The sequence below is a fragment of the Ictalurus furcatus genome, chromosome 22 (genome assembly GCF_023375685.1).
Source record: "Ictalurus furcatus strain D&B chromosome 22, Billie_1.0, whole genome shotgun sequence".
NCBI classification, from domain to species: domain Eukaryota; kingdom Metazoa; phylum Chordata; class Actinopteri; order Siluriformes; family Ictaluridae; genus Ictalurus; species Ictalurus furcatus.
Genome location: NC_071276.1, coordinates 14857492 through 14882065, shown reverse-complemented (window position 1 = coordinate 14882065; position 24574 = coordinate 14857492). Strand labels below are relative to the sequence as shown.

At 35.0% G+C, this 24574-nt stretch overlaps 1 protein-coding gene across 2 annotated transcripts in view; it reads right to left on the bottom strand.

Annotated features, from left to right (window-relative positions):
* Positions 1 to 24574, bottom strand: part of arid3c (AT rich interactive domain 3C (BRIGHT-like)) — a 63826-nt gene that overhangs the window by 12085 nt on the left and 27167 nt on the right. For both annotated transcript variants that reach the window (XM_053654139.1, XM_053654140.1), the window contains one exon: positions 14953 to 15025. In XM_053654139.1, the coding sequence (XP_053510114.1) occupies positions 14953 to 15025 (73 nt within the window). The remainder of the gene's footprint in view (positions 1 to 14952; positions 15026 to 24574) is intronic.

Here is a 24574-nt window from a genome sequence, read left to right as displayed (position 1 = left end):
TTACCGCTCAATCAAAAGTCTCCACTGTCTGGTGGAAATGTACTGCCAATGCATTTCTGATAAAAAGAAATGTTCAGGACTTGACAAGACATCAATCAAGCTTTTGCAAGCTATTACATGTACAACTTTATATATTATATTCATGTATTTATTACTTATTTACACATATATTCCTAAGTAAGGAATAAAAGACTTTGGGATGTGTTGTTACAGGAAAATAATCAACAATTGTGCGATGTAGCCCATTGTGAAGGGGAGTTACTTCCATCCAGAAGTTGATTATTTTTCAGATTTCAGAAGTGTTTTATCACTGTTATACTACAGCAATTTGCCAATATTAAAAATCTTTTGTTAAATACAAAATGGTGCATCATACATTGTATCCATTTATAGTTATGTTATAACAGCTATAAACAGTCATTCCCTCACCAACCTCTTTTTTGCTTTCTCTTGAAGTTGGTAAGACACAAAATTCAGGAGAAACCACAAAATCGTCCATCCTGAAGACTTTACCATGTCAGAAAATGTTTATGTAGACCATGAATTTGTTTATATAGACCATGTCATATTAGTTGTTACTATAGAAACAATAACATATTCGAACAAGTGCACCTTCTGACCAATCAGAATGAAGCGTTCATCAGTGCAGTGGTAAATGTAATTTAGTCTTCATCTGAACCAGAGTTGACAAAGTGACAGACAGTAATACTGTTGGTGATATCCTGTACAGCCTAATAATAATTAAATGTATATTTCAACAGCGTTTTCTGACTTTTTATCAAACCAGGTCAGTGACTTTGACATCACCAAACTCTAATCCTACTGTCGGCTAAAGAAGAATAATGTTGCTTCAATCAAGAAAACAAACAGAAGAAAAAAAAGAAAATGCTTTATAAATCTTGCCTGTCTAACACAGCTATGCATTTTACCTCCTGATTTCCCGAATACAAAAATCCCCTGTGATAATCTGCGCTCACGATTTAATGCCAGGTCATAAAACAGTGAAGAAGAGCGGTCCTTTGTGTGAATTGGAGAGCGGCTGACCTCCAGATAATTAACCTGTATTTTGCTGATAGAGTTCCATTGTGCCCATCGGATTTACCATAATAGCAATCAATACTCTGAGAAATATAGTGCAAACAACAGCAAGCACAGCTTTGGCTATGAAAAGACAGTGGAGAGGAGAGGGATGGTCTACGGTGGTAAAAAAACATCAATTAAGCCTTATAATTACGGCTTCAATTTGCCTCTCTGGCATGTGAACTAAGAGAAACTATTTAAGTAAATGATTTATCTGCGCTTGTGCACTGAACAATGATGGAATTACATTTAAAGTAGTAGCACCATCTAAAACAATCAATTGCTATTTCTAACTTCGCCCTCAACTGTCCATACATCATGTGCAAACAACTTTGCTGTGTTATGCGTTCATGCATTTTCCTTTTTTCCTTCTTTCTTTTTTATTCATTAAAAAATGAAACAGAGGTGATTGTTATGACAAGTCAGAGATTAGTCCAAGCATATGTGCTTTGTTAATGGAGAGTACTTTCCTCAAAGTTACATTAATACTGATATATATATATATATATATATATATATATATATATATATATATATATATATATATATATATATATTATACTATATTAATTCTTAATCAGCTGCTTTAATGTAGTCTAAAAGCTGTGCATATAGCTCCTGAGGATTAATTTGAGGATTAATCCAGCTTCTAATTTAAGAGTAAGTTTACAATTCAAGCTCACTCTCTTTTCTTCATCCAGTCCTTACAACTCCGTCCTAATACACAGCACCCAAAGATAATCGTTAAAACAATTATTTATCCACAAACACAAAAGACTAATGTAAATGAGTATAGGGCGATAAATAAAAACGAGCTTGACAAAAGCCAGCATCAGGCTAAATCTAAACTCAGACAAGCCCCTTTACAATGAGATTTATGGTCATTCGATGGCTGAGGTGATGCATGCAGCCTCCCTGATTTCCTGAAAGAGATACAGCGAATAAAAGCCGCAATGAGGCTTTTGTCAGGCCAAGCAACCCGATGTGGCTATGCATCATAATGACAATGAATGATTACATGAAAAAAAAAAAAAAACATGTTCATCCTGAACACCATCCCCCACAAACCTCCTGTTAATTGCTCCTGCACTAAAAATGTGGAATTGACGGAGCGGTGAAGGGTTCTAGCTATAGTGGCGGGAGCCGGGAGTTGGTCATCTCCTCAGCTTTCTTCATCTGTAATGCATTTTCTTCACACACTTCAGTGAGGTAATGGAATGGAGGGGGATGCTTCAATGCTTACACTCACTCCCAAAAAACACAGCGTGAGAAACCACCTTGATTCACGTATATAAAACAGGAAATTGAGGAAACCAGAGGAGCTCATGAACTGAACAAGTCCCATGTGACTTAGAAAAAAACAGAGGTAGACAGGTTTATCCACATCCTGAATAGTACAGCTGAAATAAAAATGAAATCACATGCCAAAGATTTGGCAGCTAGTCAGAAGTTGCTATAAGAATGCTACACTGAAACAATATTATCCTTAAGTGAACTAATTTCCTTCTCAAAAACTTTATGCTGTCAAATAAACAAACAACACAGTATTGACGTTATGGCATGACTCTAACCACATTCCTTTACCTTTGACACGCACTGTCCTTTGTCCTGCCAGACAAGGTTATAAGCTAACGTCGGTGTTGTATTACTGACAAATTTAATTCGAAAGAAGGTCAGAGCATGTGGTTGAATTTTTTTTACAGCCCAAAAAGAATAAACATGTGTCCACAAATTTATGCTGAGGAGTGAAAGAAAAGTTACAATAATAATGATTATTAAGTGATGTATGGGTAATGTGTCACCACTTTAATGTACTTGAGAATGATTAAAAATAGAAAATAAATTACTTTCACTGAAATCAGAAGATATTACAATTTCTAACCTTTTGGATGATTCAATTTGTATGAAAATATACAGGTTAGGGTTTTGGTTATGGTCACAACTTAATACATATAATGCTAAATAAAATGCTGCTTTTAAATTCATACAAAAGTTTTTACATAATTTTTTTTTCATTTAAGTAACTTTAATGTATGAAGAGAAAGTCATACTAATGTGTTTTATGTTTATAAGGTATAGTTATACCACAGCTCTGTTGAATTCTCAAATCAAGTTTCTATAACAGCAGCTCTGACAGTAGTGCTGGCTGTAATTCAAATCGCAGGTTTAAATTAATGCACTTCTTTTAATATGTTATTGTTTCTGTACTACATTAAACCAGGACTTGTATGGCAGACGCTTCACATGAACCAATTTTAAAATGGAAATTAGAAAAGGCTTCCAATTGCCCATTATTGGTATAAATACTTCACGTCTTAATAATCACATCTTTATCTCATTTCCATTATTTAAATGTTGCATTCATTTTGTAGAATTTTTCATTTTTCTGGTAGAAATGACAGGCAGTTTAAAACCATTCCATATTGAATAATATGCAAAAGGTATTTCCTAAAACAGAATTAATTTGTAAACATTTCCTGAGGAATTTTATATAACCCTAACAAAAACAACAAAAATGGAAGGTGGAAGGTTATGTAGTCCATGTATAGACATTTCCTCAGATGATGTAATGATTCACCCTGAAAGATTCATTGTTTCCTGGGATTCTGTTGCTTACTGACATTATGTTTACTGGCTGTTTTCTTAAAATGACCTTTTTCCACATGAGCAAAGTCACTCTTCTCAGGTCACACACTGGTTCACAGGTCTTAAAGCCTGAATTTGATAGAGGTTTTTCATAATATCTCAAGTACTTTTGAATATGTGATATTTAGCCATGAAAATGTGTGTATATATATATATATATATATATATATATATATATATATATATATATATATATATAAAAAAATTGTACAAATAAATTGTGCATTATGTGACATTCTAAGCACAGGGCAATTCACAATGAAGCAAAACAAAACAAAATACATTTTCTAAATGGATTTTTGTGATATGCACAATAGCACAATGGCACATGTTAGTTTTTGTTTTATCAAGCTGTTCTGGAGAATGTAATTCGATATGGAATAAATGTATGGTAGGGTAACCTGTTTTTTCAGTGCAATGTTACCATCAGGCAGATGGTTACGAATGCCACTATGTAGACTGAACCAGTGTAAGAATGAATTTATTCCATTTGCAGCTAAGATATTAAATAGCACTAACTAAGAGACCTGACTATAGTGTAAGGTTCTTTATGGTTTTAAAGCTTGTGATTATGTCTTTGTGTTAAATGACGTGAGTTGTGTTGTGATTTATGTGATGCAGTGGCTTTTTCTTGAGCCCAAGACAAATTGATGATTGTGTTTATGCATTTGTGTTAAATGTTGTGAGTTGTCTTATGATTTATGTGATGCAGTGGCTGCTTCTTCTTGAGCCCAAGACAAATTTCCCTTTGGAACAATAACGTATACCTTACCTTTTAAAGGAGAACTGTAATATATTTATCGGTTTATGTTTCATTCTGATATGAGTAAAGAAAAAATACTATAAGTCTATAAAGTGATATACTCTTCTTATTTTTTGTGGTAGTTCTTTCTAGTTATTTCTATTTGTATCAAATAAGTACGGTTGTAGATCTTGCCTGCTAACAACCGCCAGTTATTGTCAAAACAATTTAGACCTTTTATTTAAATTCCCAGCAGCATGTCATTTCCACTTGAGCAATTCAAATGTATATTTTGAAAATACTACAGCCTGAACTTAAGAAAGGCTCTGAGGAAGGAAGGAAATTCGAGGTGAACTTTTGACAAACACAGGAACACTGTGGACTTTCCTGAATTTTCCTGTGCCACAGTTTGAGGAATCACTCTCTCAGCTTTCAACTAGCTTCTCATTCTCCTGTGTTGGCATTCAGGTAATGCAAAAGGCATAAAACATTGACTCAACATAAAGTGTGGAGGCGGCCCTGGCTCTGGTCAATTTATTGTGCCTGGTAGAAATCATGAATCACTTTGGGTATTTAGCAGCATACAATGGGCTATAACACCTGCATTGTTCCTATTGCTTAAAGATCAGGAGGCGTAAAAGAGTTCGTCGCTCAGAGTTGGTGTCATGACTGACGTGTACATTCTTTGTGTTTAATCCTTAAGATACCTTCAAGAAAGGACATAATGTGAGGATTTACATGTGCTGTTCACACACCTTATTCGTCCACTTTTCTCCATAATGTCAGAGTAATCAAGACAGAGTGTTATTCTAAGTAGATAATTAACTCAATAATTGCACCAAAAAAAAAAAAAAGACCATCACGTAATACCTGTATTTTTTACATCCACCCTTTATACATGGGATGTTTAATGGAAAATTCCACCCGGAATAACCTGCATGTCAATGTTTAGAAAGATTCATTTTATGATTAAATTATGAGTTGCCTGTAGTTTTTTTTTTTTGTGTAGATTGTAGTTCAAAGTTCTTTCATTGACAAGTTGGTCCATTTCCAACATTTCCCACAAGGCCATTTGACTACCTGAAGATGGTGGTGCCAGTAGAATTAGCCCTTGCCTAAAGAGCGCAATGCAACAGCACTTTAGTATAACACATTCGTCTGTCCAGCTGTGTCATTTCCCCATCTAAACAGGTCATCTCCCAAAGTTACATTTTCATGCTAAAACCACCGTCAACAACATTATTCCTCGTTGGTTCATACAACAATACCTAGCCAAGCTGAATCTCTGCATTGTTAATCCAATATTAGCTGTCTCCACTACTTCTACACTGCTTTTCTTACTAATATGGCATTGAATGTGGCTGGAAATTGGTGAGTGAGGAAACAAACTCTTGCTCTTTTGTGATGATTGAGATCACTGAAAATGTTTTCTGTAACTATACTAACAATGGCCACTTGCACTAGGACGTCACTACAGCACACGACCGATAACTTCTCACAGAAACAAGGAAAATACAGCAACAGCCAACAAATTAGCACTTGTTTGTATGTTTCAATAGATACATATTTATTGTGTTTCAATAAGAGTGGAGGCTCCCTTTAAAGCTAAAACGTTTGCCAGAAGTCCTCTCTGGAGGATAAGTGAGTGTGTGTGCTTCCTGAAATCATCACTTAAAGACAGATCTGTTTGTGTTAGGCTGCCAGCCATTTTGATTTGAAAACAGATATGGCCATCTCAATCCACACGAGGCCGTGTGACAAACGAATCGTGTGTGGCAGGTTATGATTGATGATGGCAGGGGCTAAGAGACACTAGGAAGGCGAGTGACCTTTGAGCTCGGGCCAGGTCTATAGGGGCCGATAGAGTAAGTTCACTTTCAAGCCGAACACAGCAGGGAAGCCTCCGAATGGCATTGATTTTTGATGTGAACCCGACAACCTGAAGCTGGGGAGATTTTTTCCCCCATAGGTTTTCATTTTCATATGCAACCTGGCAGTTTCTCAGCTCCATCATTCCAAACTAATGAAAAAAATCTGAACCAAGAAGAAGCTTGGATCTCACACAGAGGTTTTCCTGGATAGCTAGAATTTGAAGCAAACTAAGTTCGTTGTTCATCGTTTGAAGCAAACTAGTTTATTGTTCACTCTTAGAAAAAATGGTTACTCAAGGGTTCTTCAGATGGCCAATAATTTGAGTTCTCTAAAAGGGTTCTACATGGAACTATTCTGAAAAAAACCCCCCTCTGAGAGTGACTATAAAGAACCCTTTAATTTAGACTGAACCATTGTCTTGAGACTTGAGACATATGAATAAAACATTATTTTTCTGTTTTTTTTTTTCACAGCATAGAATATTAACATTGTTAAAAAAAAAGTTTCCACCTAGCACCTTCCAAATCTACATCAGAAACATAGTTTTGTAATTTGGCTTATTCTTAGTTCTACATATACTTTTCATGATCAGCAGTACTTATTATATACATTTATAGTCAATTAAAAATGATTGTACATTAGTTCTTTAAAGTGCTTTATCATAATACTTTGTTTTGACCTTTGAATATTTTATATACCAATGCACTTATACAAAGAATCTGTACAGCGACCGAAAAAGCCTCAACAAAAGCCTCAAAGAACCCGTTTGACTAAAAGTGGAATGCGTTTTCTTTCTGGTATTGAGAAGCCTGACTGTAATGAGAATAATTTGATCAGCTCGACAATAAAAACCTATTAAAAAATTTTAATTTAGCTGTCAAATGGATATTCATTCTTTGCCAGAATTGCCTGTTTTGTTGTTGTTGTTGTTGTTGAAAAAAAAAATCAGTCAAGTGATATTACGGCCTTTAACTGATTTACTTTTCTATTACTTAAATTTGTCAATGAAATGTATTTATTAAAGCACTTGTTTATTTATTCTATTGTAAACATTATAAAATATATAAAGAAAACTCATTAACGTTAATAAAAATTAAAAACAATAAATAATAAATAAATGTGAATAATTTGAATATACAGGTATAAGGTGTTACATTTCATAATACCTGCTCTGTCAACCTGTAAAAGACATTTGCCTAGTATATTGTTATGGAAATTATAGAAATTCTTTACAGTGTATGCTTTGTTATAGCTATTCCTGCAGTACAGATTGTATCTCTGTATCTCTGCTTTAAGTGTCATTAAAGAAAAACTACACTGAATTGAAGACTCCACTCTGCCTCTTCCTACTCAACTTAATCTCCAATCTAATCTCAATCCACCTAATCTCTATCTACTGCATTGTAGACTATTTATCCTGAGACACAATCAGCTCCCTTAACACATTATACAACTAGGGGTTAAATTAGAGGTTGACTAAAGAGAGCTGAGCTCCTCCATCTTTGGTTTATTTGAACAGCACTGGCTCCAGTACTATAATTTGCTGGAAATGTAAATCATAACATGACATAATGGTGATAATAATAATAATAATAATAATAATGATTCATTACGTAATACAGATGCCAAAAAATAGCATACACTAAAACAAACTGAAAACTTCCATTTCAGAAATCAAATCTTGTCTTATAACCAATTTGTATATGCTGGCATTTGAGCATGGTCAGTAAGTCCTTGGTGTAATTATTATATATATTTTTGCACTTGTTCAATACATAATGTCTTAAATTAGCTTTATAAAGAAATCTTACATTTACTAACTTACTTACAAATATTATTTAGTGAAACTAAGCCCTTATTAATTAAGAAATTAAGGTAAAAAATGTGCTATAATCTAACGTCCATTACATCAATATTGAATAATACACATATACTGAACTAAACAGAACAGTTCCCACATGGTTAGCACTCGTGAAAAAAAGCTCCTCCACCTCTTAAATGACCATTTAACCCCTGCAATACAATCACACCTTCATTCTTATGCTACCTAGATTACACAATACACTGGCATGCTATGCTGCACTGAACAAGTCAGATGTTGACAGGATTGGAGAGTAACGGAATACATGTAGAATACTAATTGCATCATGAGATCAGATTGTTTGTCTTGCCTTCCAAACAACAAAACCACAGCTCTTGAGATACATGAGTCAACTACTAACGTTCCTCTGCTCAAAGAGTTGATTCCTTCATGAACAATACATTTGGTAAACCAAATAAATCAACTCCTGTGGCATATATTAGTGTTGTTGGTTGAAGAGGTAAAAGAATCGCTAAAGTAAAAGTTATTTCATGTGTGTTTTTTTATTCTGAAGTAAGCACATTTACAAATCCGCCATGCTGGAAATGTCATTGAATGAAAATGCAAATTGCTCCTGAACTCTCTTACATCTTGCAGATAATTTGGTTAATGCTAATTATCGATCATCTGCAACCCAAAGAACAAGCAAAAACACAAACAGAAAACAGGATGAGGAAATATAGTTATTATTCTTTCCTTGTGAAACATTGCTAGAGCTTTTTCAGTACTTTTCCTCCAGAGTTTTAACATATCCAGGCTTTCTTTATTGTACATTATTTTTTAAATGATACATAACTGTTTCATTAAATGCCTTTGGGATGATGTATTAGTAAAGAAAATAAGGAAACGTCAACATAAAGACAACAGCTTTAGGGCGTAGTGTTTTGGTCCCAAATATTTTCTGAATTTTCATACTTTTCCAGACTTTCCAGATGTGCAAATGCGTCCTGATATAAAAGAGTTAATCCTTCAGTTTTGTGTTCTGCAGATTCCTAAGAATCCAGTGTTGGTATGTCACCGAGAGAGTATTTTCTGGTTTGCTATTTAAATGTCTCAAGTGTTATACACGTTGTCTTAAAACTGATCTTTTTACAGCCGCAAAAGCAACACACTTACTTTACGGAGTGCTGGGTGTGTCTCTATTTTTGCATGTCTGGCTTTCAGAAGGCTGCCCATTTGCGTGTATTGTTGGTGTTTTTGCTTACATAGGATTATCGGGTTAATAAACAGAGGTGCTGTATCCCAAAGTTTACTCCCAGGGTGGCATGAGTATGTAATAGGACCTGCATCTGGTCCCTGTGTGTGGAAAGCTATTAATAGCCTTAGCCAGAGGGGGCTAGATAACAGTTGTGACAACACCATACAACCCCAACTTATACCTGATAACAGAGCTCAGTAGATCACTGATTATAGAAAATTCCCGATAAAGGCCTTTAAATAAGAGGCTAAATACAGCTTCAGGTTATATTTCCACTGAGATGTTCTTAAGAAAGTTGTGGGTTTTCCTGTGCAAGGTTAGCTGAGCTGAAACTAAATCAGTCTAATTTTCTAAAGTTTAAACTTTTGACTTTAGAGAGATAGTCACGGATAAAGAAATTATGATTTTGACCAAGAATCATTTAATACCTAGGTCGTACTTTCTAAATAATGAGTACATTCAACGTTATGTTTGAAAACTTTTTAAATATTTTGTAGCACTAGACAACAGATTTGTTCCATTTATTTTCAGATTATAAAAATACAATGAAAATTCAATCAAAATCAAGTTAAACTTAAAGATAAATGAATCTTATATATACTGCAGGTCAACAAACAGCACACACTATATATGTTAATTATACTCAGAAATATATGTTTGGTCAAAGCTCAAATTGCAGTGTAATCAACACTGGCTGTGGTTATAAATTTGAATATGGCAACTAATCAAGTTCTGTCAGGTATAGCTGAATTTAGCTGTTGCCTTTGCAAAGAGTAGCAGGAAATCATAGGCCATGTAAAGTAAAAGACATATTTCCTAACCAGCCATGCCATGAATAAAAATAACCCTTTTTTAAATGTTCGCTCTTTGGCTTTATATGCTAATTCTAATTAGCGACACTGAAATGTTGTCATTGCATAACATTTCTAATAAATGAAAAAACTGTGGTATGCTATCTCCATATCTATTAACACTTCTGAAAATTTACAGAACTTCCAATGTTATCAATGCACAACGAAATGCTTTATCAACGCAGTCACAACAATTCACATGAAAGATATAGAGGTGACATGGGATAAACAAGAAATAAAACACAATGGAGATTGCAGTTAGAGGAAAATAATCAATGATGGGGAAGTGGGATACAGCCTCGTAATGAGACTTACTGGTACCACCCCAAAGTTGATTATTTTCATATAACATCATGTCCCAAAGTGTTTTATATCTTTTATACCACAGCAATTAGATTATCTAATTAACTAATTAATGATGCATCATATTTTTTTTATCTGTTTATAGCTACATTTAATGGTGTAGAACATTCGTGAAACAAGTTGGTTCCTGGTATCATTATTGGATTTAAAGTAGAGTTCATATAAGTGAAGTAATATCTACGTGATACCATTAAAAGCTGTAATTTGATATATCTTCTCTGGAACACAAAAGATCTTTCATGACTGCCCATCGATATGACAAATGTTCTGCTAAAAACCTGATAGCATGAGCATAGGACCCACAATGTCAAGCAGAGCACCACAGAGCCACATATTTCAGAAGCTTTGCTTGCAGTAGAGCATGTTTGTACTGTTGACACACCTTCAATATAACATTTATCTCCCTGCCACCTGTCACTGCCAGAGTACACACAGTCCTTCAGACAAGCCACAGAGCATGGACAGGGGTGGACTTGACATGGGAATGTGGAATTACACATCAATAACGAACATCGTTCACGAAAAAGGCCAGGGAGTTGCATTCGGTCTTGCCAAGCTCCCTTGATAAGCAGGTAACTCAAACAGGATAGCGAGTTGAAAAACAGCACGCACATCTCCCATCAATCACATGACGCACAAAGCAACGTATAACCTGCTTCACTGGGAGTTGTTAGGCTTTGGAAACATCTGCCCCTGTTTAATAAAAGGCCAGATATATGATACAGCAATGTCAACCATAACTTATAAATCGGTTTAACACCAAACGACAATGCAGTAACTTACTGTAAATGGGTTTCAGCATGATTCAGTCACATACATCAATCATTCAGCCATGTTCTTCCATGGAGACTCAAAAATCAATAATAGTAATGGACATATATTTTTATATTTAATCCACGATATTCAGCAATTGAAGCAGAAATGAGGATGAAGTAACCTGGAAGTGATAACGGTTTATATATACTCAGTACATTTAAAAAAAGGGAGAATTATATTATTATTTTGCTATTCAAATCAGAGCAAGCAACAGAAATCAAGATAATGATTTTAATGGTGTTACCAACTCAACTCAAGTGAGTTGGAACTTCTATTTTGACACTATGTACGCAAGAGTTAATAATAAAATGGAAACAGTTGCCAAGTCAGGATTAACACTAATGTACAAATAGGCAACACGATCTAGAGTTGTCATGGTACTATCATTTTAACTGATACCAAGTATATTATCTTAAAACTTTTATTTTATTTTATGGAAAATAAAATCTGTCTCCTTAAATGGATTACACAATTGTGTATTTCTGTTCTTTGTATGTTGATTATGTATAAGAGTTAAGTTCACATGTATGTTTAACTGTATGTTTTAGATACTTCATACTAAACAGCACCAATTCAGAATTGTACATAATGGTCCAGGTCTTGTAATTTTTGGACGTTAAACGTATTAAATTGTTTTTCACGTTGTTGTATTGATCAAATATTTTTACTTTCAATTCTATGAGCAACACTAATCCACCTGAATAAACATTTTCTATAATTACATTGTTATTGTAGCAGCTAGTTTCGAAGAGACTCACAGAAGCTCACATTTTGTCTTTCTGCATGACCTGATATGAAAGGATCCGGTCCACTCCCACATATTTATGGCATGGCATCACTAGACAGAGTGACTCCTAACTGCCTATCTCTCTCGGATTAGCCAGTGGCGAAACAAAAACAGCGTGAGCCATAATAAAACCAAGCCCCTCATTCCTGTCATCAGAAATTTTACCAAAGCACTTGTTTCTCATCCTCACTGGGAAACTTTCATATTCTATGGATTTTCATACAACACTTAACTTAGACATCATTCAATTATGATAGCTACAGAAAAATAAGTAAAAGGCAGTCTACAGTAGCAGATTTGAGTCTAGTTATTTAGTACCAGCACTTGAATATGTATTAGCATGCTCTTGTTATGCATTAACTACTGAGGATTGGTTTAAGTTACATAACCAATTTGCAAGAAAAAATGTATTAATAGATATTATTTCAGCATACGTCATGTCACAGTTGCAGTGCATGCATTTCGAAATCTTATGTTGCAAGCAATTTTGGATATGAATTACACCAGAGGTATTCTAATCCAGCCTAAGAAGGTCATTAGCATGAAGTGGTAGGAACGATTCAGACAGGAGGCTAACTCTTTAAATTGACAGGGATACAAAGCTGTCATTAATGGATTAAGTATTGGGCTTCTTACTGCTCACTCCCCACCCGTTCACCTGAAGGAATTCGCACGACTCTTTGTCTGAGGGCACTTACTAAATGCTCACAGATCCGTGAGCGAGCCATGTCGAGCATGTGCTAAGCACCTTTCTGATGAGCATGTCTCAACTGATTCATGTATCCATCTAAATTTTTATGACGCCTGTCCACAGGTTGTGTACTCTATGTGTACGAGAGATGTAAAGAGGAGAGGTTCTCTGAATTCCAGTTTGACTGGTAATCCTGTGTAATTAAATCCCAGTGACCTCATTCAGTCACTGAGTTATTTTTTGCATTTGCTACTGTTTTATTGCAACTGCAAACATCTTACAATAGTGATACATGCTTTATGTAAGCAAATACGATGGGGCGTGATGTTAAAATAATTCACGATAGGGTGGTGTGATGCATCCTGAAGTAAAGCTGTTACTGTTACCATCCCAAAGTTAATTATCTTCCAAAAGCAGAACATCCCAAAGTGTGTTATTCCTCTTATACCTCAGGAATTTGTCAAGGAATGCAATTTTTAATTCATTAATGAATGTCATTTTTTTCCACATTTAGTTTTGGGGTAAGTCTTATGAATTCATGCGTGGATAACGACCACCATAAGTACATGTTAGTACATGTCCGTCAGTTAATGTATTAATTAACACATAGGGGTAAACTAATTTAAACATGCTCTATAAGAAATAATATGAATTAAATATTTATATAATTTGCCATCGTTTGCCATCAAACATCACTGGATGGTGCTGGATTGCTTTCATAATTTACATTACTTTAGACTTTTATGTAACTCTTACTTTTACATTTATAAACTACTCACGTCATAGTTAAGGTGGCTTTTCATTAGTCTGTGATTAGTACACACCTTAACTCATCATTAGTTCATATTTAAGTAAGAATTAATTCAGGTATTAGTGCATGATTAGTGTAAAGTGTCACCAGTTTTGGTTATTACTTACTGTCTTTTTACAGAAAGCTTCACTTTTGATAAATAACAAGATTTATTTAAAATCTGTTCATTATGTGGAGCACCTGCCATACAATCCCCTATGTACGAGCTGTTATTATGGAAACGATAATGATTTAGAACGAGCACATTAATATATAAACCTGTGGTTTGAATTACTGTTGACACGACTGCCAGAGCTGCTGTTATAGACAATTAATCAACACGTACTTACCAAATAAGATTCAAGAATTCAAAAGTAAAAAACAACCGTTAATATCTGCAAAATTAAGCTTCATTACTTAAACACCATTTGCACTTTTAGGATGAATGCACATAAATGCATACTTGCACATTTGATTCCTTCAGTGTTATCTGAACATTAACCTCTCTCTATATTGTTTTTTTTCACTCCCACGTTGCCACCTTTCTCATACAATATGCCTTTAACTTCATCTATTTCCCCATAAAGTGTTTGAAGTTAATGCCCACTGAAGCTACAGTCTAAGGAAAAAAACATTCTGACAATGTAATAATTAATTGCTATTATAGCAAGATAATAGCAGGATGTTATCCTCCCTGTCTGGCAAGGTCTTTCCTTCTGGGCCATTTTTCCGTAATCTGAGTACAATTATAAAAGCAACTGTAGCAACTCATTGTGTCTGATAGCATCATGAGCGAGCAGTGAGATGGTAATGGCAACATATTTTATAGTTTTATAGATCTCAAACTTAGGCTTAAGCAGGAAACACAGACTTGGTATCACAACATTATCCTTACACTGCTAGTTTTTCATTGAAACAATTAACCTTGAGTATCCATTGTTCATTCTAGCTACAAGGATGTGCTGTTACCACTTTTACGACTCTTTGTTTTAATACAGAATGGTAGTGGAGAGTAGATAGAACAGTATATTTGGTCACTTATATGATATAATTTGGTGGTATTTTAGTAACAACTGTAATAAACAGATAAAACAACAGAAAGCTTTTTAATGCACATCACAGATGAGACACAATCAGTAAAGGTCATGTTTCACTGTTTGAAACTAGTTTGAACATGTTTGGAGCAGGGAATTTTGTACAGTGTGTATGTATATAGACTTTTTCATGTTCAGAGAGACATAGGTACAGGTCTCACCTCTTTTCTGCATGAAGCTGAAGAGGTCATCAAGAAATTCTTTTCTTTTTACGTCATCGTCGAGCTCATACAACTGTAACAAACAGGAAAAACAACATAAGGCTTTTTAATGCTAAGATGTATTGTTTTTGTATGTGATACACTTGTTGAACGTATATAGATTTTTTCATGAGTTAATAGTGTGTACTGGGAATTTTTATGAACGAGAAACTCTTTCATTTCTATTGTAGGATTCTACATGGAACCTTCAAGAGCTTCCCGGAAGAACAAACTGAAGTAGACTTTAGGTGCTTGATTAAATATTTTTTTTTTTCTGCTAAGACTATACCTGTAACCTTTGAACTAGAGGTACGGCGCAATGACAGACTTAAATATAAAGTGGCTGTGGCCTAAACCTTTAAACTTGAAGTGGGTGTGGCCTAACCAGAATGGGTTTTTAAATAAATGTATATGAACCCTACCACTCTCCTCCCAGAAGTACTGGAATGTTCATAATGGGTTTCAATAAAAAATGTCAACTGGACTGTTTATTTATTTATTTATGTCTTAAAAAAAAAAAAAAAATCCCAATTGAATGCACTTTTAGTTCCAGGGTCTAACACTACAAAATGTGGGAAAGGCAGGTCAATACTTATGTAAGGCACTGTATACAGTATGTATGGCTTTTAATTAGATTGTCAATTAACAATGCAACAGATTGTCAATGTACTGTGTCATAATCTGATATCATATTAAATTATGTGCACAAAACACTGATTTTCAAAATTGTGATACATTGCTTAGCCTCTTAAATTTCTACCCCCATGACACTAAAGACGTTTTATGTGACTTTCCCTCAGTATTGGCATCCATTATGTCCCACAATTCTGCCCTATTCACCAAACGGTCGCCGAGTCGAAGGATTTCTTTAAAAGCTGCATCCTGAAAGAGTGGACTGTAACCTGATGGAAATACACTGCTCAACCTTCGCTTTCAATAAGTCCCAGTCCATGTTACCGGGAGTGCAGGTCGATAGATGAAAACAGAAGGATGACCTTTGAAAACAGCAGGGCACATGGAATGAGGCCCCAGAGATAATAACTGATCATTTTGAAGTGTATTAGCTGTCACCAATCTTAAAGGACCAATGCAATCAATGTCTTCGAGAGATACCTTTCAAAGGTGAGGAGAAATAATCAAAGAATGGGTCTTTTTTGGAATATGTAAGCAAAGTGCAATACGTCTTTGCAGAAAGATATCTATTCATCAAGCTGTTGTCTATTCATCGAGCGTTCATGTAGAAAACAATAGAGTTTTCCAGTAATCTGTGCTTGACAAGTCTCAGGTACAAAGTGTACCACCCAAAACCCTGCATGTCTTGTTGCCAGTGAATAAAAAATATTTTTGGAGCAAATACTGATTGAAACACAAGTCGGGTAACAATGATTTCTACACTTACAACACATACAATATTACTGCATTTAATTGAACATTGCAGTAAAAACAAAAGAAAAACAATGTACAAACAATATTCCCAAGCATCTTATTGTTTATCTTGTAAATAAGAAAAAAAAATGACCTACACGACATTACTCATATGAGCTGTATGAACGTTAGAGCCAACGTAGTGAGTTATACATTATTAAGGATGGAGGTGATGTTACAGTGACTCTGTTTTTGAGGACAGCAGTTGGCTAGAGATGAAGTAATTAAGCAACAAGCTTTCAATCCATATGTCATAATATGTTAGACCGCAATACCCACAACATTGCTTTAAATATTAACCAGAGGAATATATTGTACATTAGGCTTCTGCTTCCTCTTTTCAATACCTCATCACGTTTATGAAAACCTGTTTAGAGCAAAAGGTGTGCATGAGCAGCAAAAAAATACACGCACAAACAATAAGTATGATTAAAATAATAATAATTTTTTTTTAGAAGATATGCCACTTTTTTAATTATTATATTCCTGTAATATTACACTGAAATGATAAAAACTGAGGAAAAGGAAAAAATAATAAGATGTATGTTCTTTATACAAGAATTCAGAAAAGGTCGAGTTTAGAGTCAGTGCCTTAACAATACCAATAAACACCGATGTCAAATTTTAAATGCACACAGAACACATCAGGAGCGGTTGTATAAGTAACGCTTGAGGGCAGCAGGCCGTGATGTGTGAGCTGATCTGGACCGAGTGAGCCCCATTGTGTCTCGGCGTGTGTGTATTTAGAAACTAAAAGGCTTTTAAATTATTCCTCCCAATCGTCTTTGTCATGGGTTGCTCACTATGTCAATCTCCTCCAGCTCAAAAGTATGTGGTCGTGCTCAGACTTGACCTTGAATGGCTGCTTGTACAGGCAGAAAATGTGCATGGAAAGGAAATTAGAGCATTCAGAATGTACAGGTTATTTATTTGTAGTAAAACATTAACTTTAGTAGGATTTAGACGGAGCGTGTTCTGCTGTTTTGAAGGTGCTAGCAAATTTGGGTGTATTATCTGTTATATGTTTGCCTTCAGTGATGTGAAATATACTGTATGAGTATTTTTTTCTTTTTTTTTTTTTTACATTTGTATTTTTCTTATTGCATTTAAATCACACTACACGCTCATATGAGGTTTTTTTGTTTCAGTCTCTGCAGGATTTCAGTAGAGGGAGCTCTTTACAATACAATTTTGTTTCTTTTGGAAAACTGATTCATACTGTACAGCCAACACTATCAGGATCCAGATATCTATCAGGAGTAGAACAAATTCTTTATAATATCCCCACATCATGGGGCCTGCACAAGTTCATACTGTAGTTCAAACTTCATACTTTTAAATATATAGGTGACTGAGAAAAGTACCTGCGTATCATTCTTGTGCGTAGATTTGTTTTTGCCTGTCAAAATCTCCTCATAAAGCTGATATGACTTTGCACTAAGTTCAAGTAAACCTTCAGGCGGTCAGAGCCCATCCTGGAACATATCAAAATGGAGCCTGGTCACTCAACACAGACGGGCTTGTTCACCTAAATGCCTGGAAATGCCTTTAATTCCACCAACGACCACCCCAGTTTGGACAAGTCGCAACACGCAGGCTTGTCCAAATGTTCATCCCTATGCACTTTTAAGTCCAAAACATCTCCAAAGTCACAGCTATACTGTTTAACTCAGTATTGTTTACCATCACTGTTTTTATTCTTCCCTAGTAACTGTATATATAGTTAATTAAAACGATAGAGTAATCAATATTATTCTATTTGGCTGTTCACATCATTATTATGGAACAAACTATAACAGGCATTTCTCATACAGAATAATTTAATCTAATCTAATCTAATCTAAATTAAGTACTTCACAAAAATGATGCAATTTATGTCTTGACCTTAATCATAACAACACTACTTTCGCCCAATCAATCACAATGAAAAAAACAAAACTTTTTTGGCTTCATTTTTTTTTTTTTTTTAAATTTCTACCATCATTACTGTAATTGCCCCATAATAGTGCAGCTTCCTAACCATGATTTTGTTTTTCAAACATAAATGCTCTTATCCTTGTCTACATCACTTTCTTTGAAGTAGCTGAATAAGTGATCTGCACCGCATGCTTCTGGGCTGTAATATAACTATGAGCATTTAAAATTCTGTCCAGTACGCTATTAGATAATTACTGGTATTTCCGGTTGAATGATATTGGCTTTTTCATGAAAAAACACTCTGAAGTGTTAAATCTAGACTGGAAATCTGTTAGAAAATTCAATGCCATATAACGTTAACACCTTTAAACCTAATTATTCTACATATCAAAATTCTCCTTTTGTGTCTTTTTCCTAGTCATATTCTCTTCAATATTATAATGGATGCAGGACTGAAGGGATCTGAATATATTATATTATCATAAAGCTTATACAGAAAGACCACTGAGTTGTATTTCATCAGTATGTTTATAGTGACAAAAACAACAATAACCTAAAAGACATGCCTGATATTCCTGTGAACAGCCATCGACTCCTGATTTTGTGATCCACAACATTCCAAAGGTGGTCTATGAGATTAAAGGTCACAAAAGATCTGTCTTATCATGGGATTTCTATTGAGTAAGATTGATTACCCTGGATTTCATATGTGAATATTTATGAATTTGCGAACACAAGAGCTTACATTCTTTCTGAACGGGTGATTCCGTCATATAGGGTTTCTCAAGGGTTTGGATGGTTAACTTTTCTAGCTTTCTAAAGATGTTCTTGTCAAAAAGCTTTATTGAAACAGAAACTCTCTGTTCTGGTTTACCTGCCTATAGAGGGACAAACTGACGAACCATTCATTTTGGATATTACTGGATATATTTGGATATATTATAGATTGAATAGATCTTTTAATTTCTTTAAGAGACTATAATAATAATGACCATCGCCTTTTCTTTTTATGACATCAGATGTATTACTGTCACCTTTAATCTTCCTAAAAGTGATTAAACTTAGTATCACATAGACCTTTTTAACTAAAAATGCACATCACCTTTTATTTAATAACTGCACTGCACAAGATGTGCTGTATTACTGGTTGTATGGCTTAATACCTGTAATTATAGTTTCCTCATTCCTAAACAAAAGAATGTGTTTTTTTTTCCAGCAGTGCAATTTTACAAAACCGTTCCAGTCAGTCCTCTTCAGCCTGATTGCTAATGAGCATCATTTGTGAACAGCAGCCAAGAGGAAAAAAGCTGTGACAGCAGAATCAATATCGCAGCCATACCTTCTGAATGCGCTTCGTGTGGGGCGCTCTGTATATGTGTGTGGTGTGTGTCTCACTGAGTTAGATCTTCTGGGAAACTGCTGGGCTAGGCGTGCGTGTGTGTGTGTGTGTGTGTGTGTGTGTGTGTGTGTGTGTGTGAGCAGCTCTGGTGTAAGGGGGCAAGAGTTAATTAGAGAACAACACGCCTGGTCATGCTGGCACTGCTCCAACTGGCTGAAAGCCAGCTCTACTCCAATTCTTACACACATTTACACACAGACACAGACACACACACACATGCCTTGCTACTAGCACCGTGCTGACATAATGAGATAGCTACACAAATATGAAGTGCTTGTCTCGGCTCCTCCGCATAGGATTTGCCCATGTACTTCAGCTGATGGACTGGATTAAGTGGCAGTGAGCTGACCATGTATTGGCATGTCTAAGTGTTATTTTACTGGTGCTTTACACCATGTGCTGTTTTTTTTTTTTTTCATTTTCATACTACAGGGGCTGGATATTTACTTACAAATACTGTAAACAAGTAGCTTTAATTTATATAGCATCATTTTACAATAATATTCCATATTGTAAATTTACAATAAATGACATTAATATTGCGCAGCATTCTGCAGTTAATTCCAGTAAATTACGAGAATTAAGTTTTTTGCCTCATTTGTGTTGATGCTGAGCTGGACATTTTACTGAGATACTAGGTGGTCTGTAAGTGCAAATCCCATTTACAAACCAAAAAACAACACCCTATATACCGCAACATCCCCCCCCCCCCCAAAACAACAACAACAAAAAAACAACACAAAAATGCAAAAGCAAACCAGAAACATCTACATTAACTCAACACATCGGTCCTTATTAAACAACACATGTTGCCGATTCGACACTAGGAAAGGAAAAACAATTACACTTTTTCAGTCTGTTATCTAGTTAGCCTAGCGAAAATTATTTAATGCAAAGGTATTCATATTATGACAGTGCAGAATAATTATTTCTTGTAAATATCTCAGCTTCCTTTAGGCAGGTTTTTGTTCACATACTCATAATAATTTTTTTCCGTTAATGTTGATGAGTTTCTGATTTTACTGTTGCATTTTCAGATCTATTGTTGTGTATAGGCTAACGTTACATAGTTCAAGAGTTAGCCAGGGTACAATGTATGCTAGTGCTAGTTTTAAATCTGAATATTAATTAGATGTGAGGTGAAGCTAAGTACAGTTTTACAGTTAAAGATATAGTAGCTTGTAATTTTTGCAGTGGTGTACTGGCAACCTTTTTTTTTTTTTTTTTTTACATTTAAGTAATATAATTGTATACAATTTGACACAGACCCAAGTTTGTACATGTCCTAAAATAGATTTATATACCTGCCAGTGTTATGGGTTCAACCATGTGGCACGACACACATGTGTAAGATCACATTGCAACACAACACAACCATTGGACAACAACAGCAACAAAAAAGTTTCTAATATTAATGTCAACTGGAGGTCTTTAACAGTGCTGATGCTTTATGTCCAACATGAATCACTCTAAAATGACCACCAAATATGTTTTCTCCAATGTAGTGCTTTATGTCATTAAATATCCCTTGGCACAGAGACACTGTGTTCTGTCTGCTGGTGAAAGCTGATCTCCTTTAACCCTGCATGGTGTTTCAGAATACAACAGAGCACTGATTTATGGCTACTTTTATAACCATTGTTTATCTTTCATTTATAAACCTACCCAAAACAGTACCAATCATGGTCATGGTCCAAATTCAAAATCAATAAAAAATTAGTGGGAGCTAGTAAGAATGAAACAAACTGAAATCCACAATTTTCCATTCTAACGTATTTCATTAACATGTGCACTGAGCTACAAAGGCAGTCGTCAGAGCTCTAATGTAAGCGAGCCTGAAAGTGTCAAAACACAACCTTATGTCAACAAAAATCTATGTCACTTAACTCAGGCGTAGTCAGCTTGGTATGAACACTGACAAAACGGTCTTTATGACAGCTGAGATCTACTAGAATAAGCCTGAATAAGTGTTTACGTAGGTTTATATCAGTTGTCATGGCATGTCTTATGTAGCCTTATGAACACTGCCTTTAAGTAAAGTATAACCGTCCCTGTAATGATCAGTATAAAATCCTGGTTTGCTAAACTTTGAAAACAACCTGACCTTTTTTTTTCTTCTTTTTTTTTTAACCATGTTTGTTTGTGTTCATGGTTGTATTCTGCATGATTAATCAGTATCAGTCACGTAGAAGACATTGTGTTTCTATATGAGTGTTAAACACTTATCTATTATGAATAGTTTGTTAGAAGAACACACAAGAATGAGAACAAACAGGTCCACCTCCATCTTTTCATACGACGTGAGATATTTGCTACTAAAACGCTATCTCCAAATACTTCTGCTTAAACGTGCGTTTTACCCTGTCTCTAGAGCTACACTGATACACATATGGTTCTCATAAACTGACTTTACCTTTAGCTGTGTTAAGGTTTAATGTAAATCAGATTCCAGAGGTTAGACTCCAGTTTAACCTCATTCAATAAAAAAAGAAGAAGAAGAAGAAGAAGGGGGAAAAAAAGAAAGTAGGTAATTTGACAAAAACGAGACACTTTAATAGCATGTCCCTGTAGCATAATTTAAGGATTAGACCTTAAACTACACAGCACTTTCATTTCGCTGTTTAATTAAGGCTAGAAAAAAAAAAAAAACAGCAAATCTGTCAGGGCCACTCAGGCGGTACTGTGTATTGCAGACCATTCATTCATGTTTGCTATAGTTCAGCATTATAACATGGAATGATGCATCCAGCATATTACAATGCATTCCTGTATTCCTTAAAGCAATAAAGCTGCTTTTTTGTATTAGTTTCCATATTGACCTCAGCTAATGTTTAACTACAGTTGTGAATTTCAGAGCACACTACATGGTTATAGGTGAATAATAATTCTTGTAGTTACACTCTTACAGTTTAAATGGCCGTACCAACTAATGTAATAAATGAATCCACATAAATGCCACATACAGTGTGTGGACTTTAACCTTTAAACACTACATTATATAGGTCTTATCAACTTTGCCCTTTAAGGGGCTATAAGACCTGCAGAGACAGGTGCTAAACGCAGACGTCTATCAAGCACTAGTATTAGACAGGCTTAATGATCCTTTCTTCTTACTAAAGGAAAATAGAAAATAAGCATCCATACATCATAAAGCCATAAACTTTACTGAACCATTTAGAAATGTAACCTGTGAGAGGCTAGAAAACCTGAATAGCAGAGAGTACAATGGTTTATTGTTTATTATGATGTAATTTAGCCTAGAAAAAACTATCCAAATAAATGTTGGTAATCAAAATTCACAATTATTGGAGATAACAGTATTCTCTAAAATTAAATATATCAAGGACAATATGCCTGTCTCAACTTCTGTCCTGTTTTTGTCTCAAATTTACTGTCACAACTTACTGGTGTCAAATGTTAAATGCGAAGATTCAGGCATGTGGGTGGATCTACGCTCATCAACTAACACTGAGATCTAAAATTTTAATTTTACCTCTATCTTTAAAAATTTGAATGTGAACAGATCATGTATTACGTCTGGAAAGGTTAAAGGTTAGCAAACACCTAAGCTCTCCCACGCACCATTATCCCCCTCCCACACACACACACAATTATTACCAGCCTTCAAACTTCTCCAGTACAGACTCAGCTCCCTTAATCTTCACCACTTCAAAGCCACACGCCCTCTGGCCTTATAGTACATACTCAACGCCACAGCAATTCATTTTTGCCAAATCTCTCTTCTTATTGTCTCTTTTTGCCTTTTATCATGGTGGATTCCTTGCCTCATGTCAGCTCTTGCCCCTTCCTCAGAATTAACGATCCAAATTTATCGTAGGCTCTTGTGAAACTAAGCTTACAACATACAAGCCTTCAATTACCTATAGATAGAGAAATCTATCTATCTTCTTATTAGACAAGAAGGCCTATTTCATGCTATATCATCTCTCTTTTGCTTAATTTGATTTAAAAAGAAGTCTAGACAGCCCAGTGATCATCTCCTGAAAACAATTAATATTACATTGACTTTGGAGGTATCTATAATGGATGGAGTTTGTCATATCAGTAGGAGACAAACTGGGGGGAAAAAAACAGTGAAAAGTTTGATGATGATGCAAAGTTGTGAAAATATGGACACGATATGTACAAGCTAATTACTTTGCTACAAATTAACCCAAGGTGATCGTTACAGTCAGTTTATACTACAAAATTGCATAAGGAAATATAATGTAAAGGGACATGTCCATTTGCATATGTATAGATAGTATACTTGGCTTCCATAGGATGTTCTTGTGGGCTTTAAGGGTCATTTCTTTTGAAAAATGACTACATGCAAAAATGGTCGCTGAACCTCCTTTGCCAAAAAGACATACACTGCCCTTGCACACTGTAGAGTAGTATTTAAAACAATAGTTGCTTTACCTTTTTAAAAAACAAGACAAAACAGTGTTTATGATCTATCCTGGGATAATGATCATACCGACTTTATGATTGCTGTTTTAAAATTACACTTAGATTAGCTTTTAAGTATAGAGATATGAGGAAAATAACAGAGTCGTTGAAGAAGGCAGGCCTATAAGAAAATGCAGCGTATCACATGAAAATGTCAATCAATAATCACCTTACGATGTCTTAAATAGGCTCAAAGCCCAAAGGGAGGATTGGGACATATGGCATGATGGCAGGGTTGATATATTGACTCCCCCCTGTTGCCCATTATTAATTTATGGAAAAGAAGATTTATCAGTGGAGATTAAAATGATTTTTTGGCTGCAGTATGAGCGAGTAAGTTAGTGATGAGGGCGTTCCTCAACCAGAAATTATTAGGAGAAAACTAGTGCT